This window comes from Sinocyclocheilus anshuiensis, unplaced genomic scaffold (assembly GCF_001515605.1).
Source record: "Sinocyclocheilus anshuiensis isolate Anshui unplaced genomic scaffold, SAMN03320099.WGS_v1.1 scaffold894, whole genome shotgun sequence".
Taxonomy (NCBI): domain Eukaryota; kingdom Metazoa; phylum Chordata; class Actinopteri; order Cypriniformes; family Cyprinidae; genus Sinocyclocheilus; species Sinocyclocheilus anshuiensis.
This window is the reverse complement of record NW_015536505.1, coordinates 433,624-439,937: the sequence shown is the minus strand read 5'-3', so window position 1 is coordinate 439,937 and position 6,314 is coordinate 433,624. Positions and strand designations below refer to the sequence as shown.

The following is a 6,314-nucleotide window of genomic DNA, read 5'->3' as shown; positions in this document are numbered from 1 at the left end:
TATTTTTGTCAGTTACGGCTTGTTAGCTCTAGCATTCTGCCCACTTTAAATCAGACACAGAGATGAAATAATGCGGTAAGATCACATTTATTTGAATTAATTAATTATAACATTTAGCTACTTGAATTAATTATTCGATCGGGAGAGGGAGAGAGAGAGAGAGACAGAGAAGTGTGTGTGTGTGTGTGTGTGTGTGTGTGTGTGTGAGAGAACCTGCGTCAGCGCATCTCTCTACAAACGTGTGTTTAGTTACTTAAACAGTGATTTTACCCCCTCGTTGCTGATGAATATAATGTAGCAATTCAGTATCTAAGCTATTTTATTAATAAAAGTCGCGGGGCAGGGTTCACAACAGGTTTGTGTCCTCCTGAATGTTTGTATGTGTGCGCAGCGCGATCTCCGATCTCACAAGTCACAGGCCACATGTAAAATCATATAAATTATTATATGTATATAGTATGGATGACAGTTTGTGTCCTCCTGAATGTTTGTATACGTGCGCAGCGCCATCTCCAATCTCACAAACCAAAATAATAGACATGATTTTCTCAGGCCACATGTAAAATCATATGAATTATTATACAAATTATTCAAATGAATACGAATGGATGACAGTTGATAACAATAATAGTTCAGCTTATTCCCCTCATTATTAATAATTTCCCCTGTGGGATGAATAAAGTTAACAGTCTTATTAACACTTCATTACTTCATTAACACAATAATTGTTAATTAATTATCCCTTTTACAGTATTATTCATAATTCAAAAACCAACAAGATTTTTTTTCACCATGTTTCCAGTTTTCTGCCTTAGGTCCAAAAGAAATGTAAAGAATGTACAAACTGAAAACACTAAATACTTTTGTGATCTATTTTCATTAGTTATTTTCAAAAGGGAAATACTGACATGGATGTTTACAGAGCAGAGGTCACCTTTTTAATTCCAACTGGAGAGATGGACATTTGTTTGTCTTTATTATTATTATTTTGTGCTGTATTATTGGTTACTGTGTTATTTCTGTTTCAAAAGGCAGCAATAAATAACACTTTAATATCTAAAGAGTGTCCATGTGATTTTATACATTCATAATTTTGTGAAATTAATAAATGCATAATAATCATCATAATTGTAAAACCGTGATTATTTCTCAGACAATAATCATACCAACAAAATCTATAATCGTTGCATCCCGGCCTACCCTACAGATATGTTGATACACCTTGTGCCTTATCCTCTGATGAGGGTAAATTATAGACAGGTGCCAATGATTATTCCACCTCTTGCTATGGTGATGTGACTGTCATTGCCCAGGGTGACGCTGACAGTGCACTGGATGTTCAGGCCACTTACTAACTAGAGCAGGGGTTTTCAAAGTGTGTGGCACCAGTGCATGTCAAGGGTGGCCCGCAGAGTTGTAAATTAATTAATGAATTAATTAAGGCAGCCCCTTAACCTGCACTGCACTGGAATTTGCTTTAATAAGTGTTAAAGTCAAGTCAAGTCACCTTTATTTATATAGCGCTTTTAACAATACAGATTGTGTCAAAGCAACTTTACAGCATTAAATAGGAAAATAGTGTGTCAATAATGCAAAGTGACAATAGTAAACACTCAATTTTCAGTTAAAGGCAGTTCATCATTGAATTCAGTGATGTCGTCATCCAGCTCAGTTCAGTTTAAATAGTATCTGTGCAATCAAGTCGACGATATCGCTGGAAATTAAGTGTCCCCAACTAAGCAAGCCAGAGGTGACAGCGGCAAGGAACCAAAACTCAGTCGGTGACAGAATGGAGAAAAAACCTTGGGAGAAACTAGGCTCAGTCGGGGGGCCAGTTCTCCTCTGGCCAGACGAAACCAGCAGTTCAATTCCAGGCTGCAGCAAAGTCACATTGTGCAGAGGACTCAACTGGTTCCTGTGGTCTTGTCCCGGTGGCCGGCTAGGAGACAAGGTCTTCACTGGGGATCTGTCTCTGGGGCTCATCTAGTTGTCCTGATCTCCGCTGACATTCAGGTCATCTCTAGGTGCTGATCCACCATCTGGGCTGGATACGGACTGAATCCGGGTGAATGCTAATGCACTTCCACTAATGCCAACAAAGTTTTCTAGTCTATTCAAAAAAATGCTGTGGTCAATAGTGTCGAACGCAAGGAAGCACCTCTTTTAGGAGCTTAGATGGAATAGGGTCTAACATACATGTTGTTGGTTTAGATGATTTACCAAGTTTATACAATTATTCCTGTCCTAGTGTCCTATAGTAGAGAATGAGTGGAATTGTTAAATAGTTTCCATTATGGGGATTAGTGTTCTGTAGCCTTTGGTTGGGAATGTAGACCTAATTTACTTTTAATTAGTTTTATCCCAACTAGTGTAACTGTGTTACAGAGCACAATTTGTCACAAGGCTTGAAGAAAATGGTTTTCGTGATTAATCTTGATCAACAGGCATCATTTTAGATTAAAAAAAAAACTTTGACAGCAAAATGGCACCAAATAATATAATAAAAGCGCATGACAATTTTTTAATGATTTACAAGATTACTTTAAAGTAGGATATAACTAATCGTTCTCATATAATTTCTTGCTCCTGTTCATTATGAAGTAAATTGTAGAACTACTACTGTAAATATTACTTTTAAAGTATGGCAACTAATAGCCAGAAATACACTGTAAATTCATTTTAGAGTACATGAATGGGACAGAGAGAAAAAACAACAACCGTGAACATTATTTATGATGTACTTTGTTCTAGAGATCCTTGTTTTTCTTTATCCACATATTGTGATATCGTTTTTAAGCTTTGCACCTTATTTATTCTTAACAAAACATTGACATTTCCTTCAGACTCAATTTTGGATATGTTCCATAACCAATGAAACAAGCCATGTTTTGGATGGACCATATGCTTTTCCTTTTTATTGTGTGGTTAGCTGCCATTGAGATTACGCTGACTTTTTTTTTCCAGTGAAATAAACGTCAGGAGTCAGGAGAAGGTTTTAAACCAAACTTTAAAACCAGTATCGGATGTGGCGGGAATTACAACCAGGCAAATTCTTGCCAAGACATGATTAAAAAATGGCTGCTGTGGCTTGTTGCTCTGTTTTTATCCTGAGAGTTTTCAGGAACAAAGGACTTTTGTAGGATTAGATCCCACTGGTTAATTAAAACAATGAAAGGTGGTATTTTAAGGATTGAGGTAAAGGAAATGTGTAATGGCAAGCAGATGTGACAGGAATAAAGGATGGCATGTATGTGGATACATAGGGTGGAAAATGCTATAAAGTGAGATTTAGCTGCTCTTACAAGACAAGTTCAAGTTCATAAACGAGTAACCTCTCACGTTTATAAAGCTGCTCTATGCATGGTAAGGGCCCAATACAAGAACTTCTGGGCTTGACTATTAGTGGATGACGTTTGTAATTCCTGCTACAAATAAACGGCGAAGAAAAGTATTTGCTATAGCCTTGTAGATTTGCCCCTTAACCTGCACTGCACTGGAATTAGCTTTTTTGGTGCAAATTATTTAATTTATCTACATATATGCTGTTTGACAGCAGAAAACCTTAATATAGCGCTTATATAGCGCTATATAAATAATGGTGACTTGACTTGAATGGATAGAAGAATGAGCTTGAATGAACACTACACAGTGTACATTTGCAGTGGTCACACTCTTATCAGGTGTCTGTTATTGGTCTGATTTCAGAGCTTATTTGGCTGGAGCACAAGCATTCTTCAGCCCACGTTTCCACAGATACAGGTCTTTGCAACAAGGCCATGCTTGACCTGCTTTTCAGTGCTGCTCTCTGCTCTTGAAAAGCATATATGAAGAACTTGAGCTTAGAGTGTGTGAGCTTAGAGGAAAAACAGCTTCTGATAATGTCTTGAAATAGAAACAAGTGTTGCTTATGAGGCTTTTTCTCAATCTCCCTGGTGTGTTGTACCTTATCAGCAATCTAATAGATGTTCGTCATTACCTCAGTCTGTGAGAAGGAATGTGTTATGTGAAAGCGTAACTGAAATCTGTACTGGAGTCGTGACTTATCCTCTTACAGGGGCTTGTTTCTGGAACATTCTGTGTGTGTGATCTCATATTACATCAGGAAAATAACAAAGTCGAACACTTGTGCTGCAACAGGTTTGGTATTGATGTGAAACTTTAACCCAATTTTTTTAAATAATGCTCTAAAGCTCACAATGTTGTGCGCTAAATCAAGCTTTGTTTGGCAGTGTGCTAAATCATAAGTTGCTTACATGTTTGACTCAATAGGTGGTGTGCGAAATGCTGCAGTTGCTATTTTTGTACATAAGCCTATTGTGTGGTAAAAACTAGTGAACTGATTAATTGTTGAGTAAGTGTGCTGGTCATGGCACATGCAAGATTGACATTCAGACTGACATTCTGGTTTGAGTCTTGCTTGCAACATTCCCTTTTCCCATTCCATTACAAGTAGCTAAATTTGTACGCATTTATGGTGTTCAAGGAATATATGAAAATGTGAACTTACTACAAGTTTACGACTGTAATTTTAATAAATGAAGCACTACAACAACTTACCCTATTGTTCATTTGCAGGCGAAGACTAATATCCCAGCGTTCCTCACTGGAGACTCTGGAGGATATTGAGGAGAACGCCCCTCTACGCAGGTATTACCAGTAGGACCATAATTGTTCTCTGCAGAAACAGAGACGTTACTTCGTACATGGGTGATTCTGACAGATTGTGATCAATTATTGCTTGGGTAGCCCATCTAATTGTTCATTCAGATAACATTGTGTAAACTTTTTTACTTTAAAAGTGATATATTAAAAGTAATTTTAGTGCTGTTCAGTATAATTTCGCACATAGTTTATGTTTAACACAATTGTTTTATTTACTCTATAACAAGACTGGTCTCTTCAGACATAGTCTGGTTTACTAGAAGTGCTTGAAGTTAGTTACACTAGGATAAAGACTAGGATTTTTTAAGAGGAAAGAACAACAGCAAGAAGTGTAAGAAGTCAGAAGTCAAGTTAAATTAATTTTAGATAGCACTTATCACAATACACATTGTTTCAAAGCAGCTTTACAGCTTGAATTGTTTACAATGAAATGTATAGAATATCTCATGCTTTCTAGTCATATGTGACCCTGGACCACAAAACCAGTCATAAGGGTCAATTTTACGAAATTGAGATTTATACATCATCTGAAAGCTGAATACATAAGCTTTCCATTGATGTATGGTTTGTTTTGATAGGACATATGATTACATTATGATTTGATATTTGGCCGAGATACAACTATTTGAAAATCTGGAATCTGAGGGTGCAAAAAAAAATCAAAATATTGAGAAAATCGCCTTTAAAGTTGTCCAAATGAAGTTTTCTGGAACATGATCTTTACTTAATGTCCTAATGATTTTTGGCATTAAAGAAAAATCAATAATTTTGACCCATACAATGTATTTTTGGCTATTGCTACAAATATACCCAAGTGACTTAAGACTGGTTTTGTGGTCCAGGGTCACATATAGTTTTAGATTTAGCAGATTAGCTGAGATTTCCCATATAGTGTATATATCTATTGCCATTAGAATATCAGTATTGTTTCTTCAATGAACAGCATTGATGCTGCTTTGTTTCATCTAGATGCCGAACTTTATCTGGTTCACCCCAACCAAAGAGTTTCAAGAAGGTCCACTTCATCAAAAACATAAGACAACATGATATGCACAATGGAAGGTATGCTCACATCTACCCAACAGCCCACACACAGACATCTCACAGAGAACAGCACCCACGCATCAAGTGTTTCAGCAAAATACTCCCCCCCGAATTTATTCATAGATTTTCCTGCTTCTCAGGTTTTTATTTATTTATTTTTTTAAATGAATGAATGAATGTATTTATTTATAACTTTTGAAATTCGATTTGCAAAATGATTTCCCTTTTTGATGGAATTTTCCCATTATAAATGTGAATATTGTAACCACCATATTTCTTCCAGTTTTATAAGGTCATGCCGTTTGAATATATCATACATTTTCTTTTCGTTTCTTTTTAAAAACATGGCCAGTTGAGGTTGTAGAAACTGGAAAAGGCAAGGATGTTTTTTGTTACTTTCATGCAAATGTTCATCAGTGTGTGTTTGTGATATTTTTATACCTAAATGACCCACTGGTCTTTTAAATTGATATTAGGAGACAGAGCAGACACTCTCTGAAACCCAAATATTTGAGGCATGTTATTAGTGTTTTGTTAGTTTGTTTGGTTTTATATATATATATATATATATATATATATATATATAAAATTGATTATAGAGTGCTAGA

General features: G+C 36.0%; 1 protein-coding gene across 3 annotated transcripts in view; it reads left to right on the top strand.

Moving 5' to 3' along the window:
- Positions 1-6,314, top strand: part of LOC107691165 (CDK5 and ABL1 enzyme substrate 1-like) — a 26,891-nt gene that overhangs the window by 8,674 nt on the left and 11,903 nt on the right. For 2 of the 3 annotated variants that reach the window (XM_016489664.1, XM_016489657.1), the window contains exons 2-3: positions 4,576-4,647; positions 5,632-5,724. The exons of the other annotated variant lie outside the window; for it this stretch is intronic. In XM_016489664.1, the coding sequence (XP_016345150.1) occupies positions 4,576-4,647; positions 5,632-5,724 (165 nt within the window). The remainder of the gene's footprint in view (positions 1-4,575; positions 4,648-5,631; positions 5,725-6,314) is intronic. 3 annotated transcript variants of the gene reach the window in all.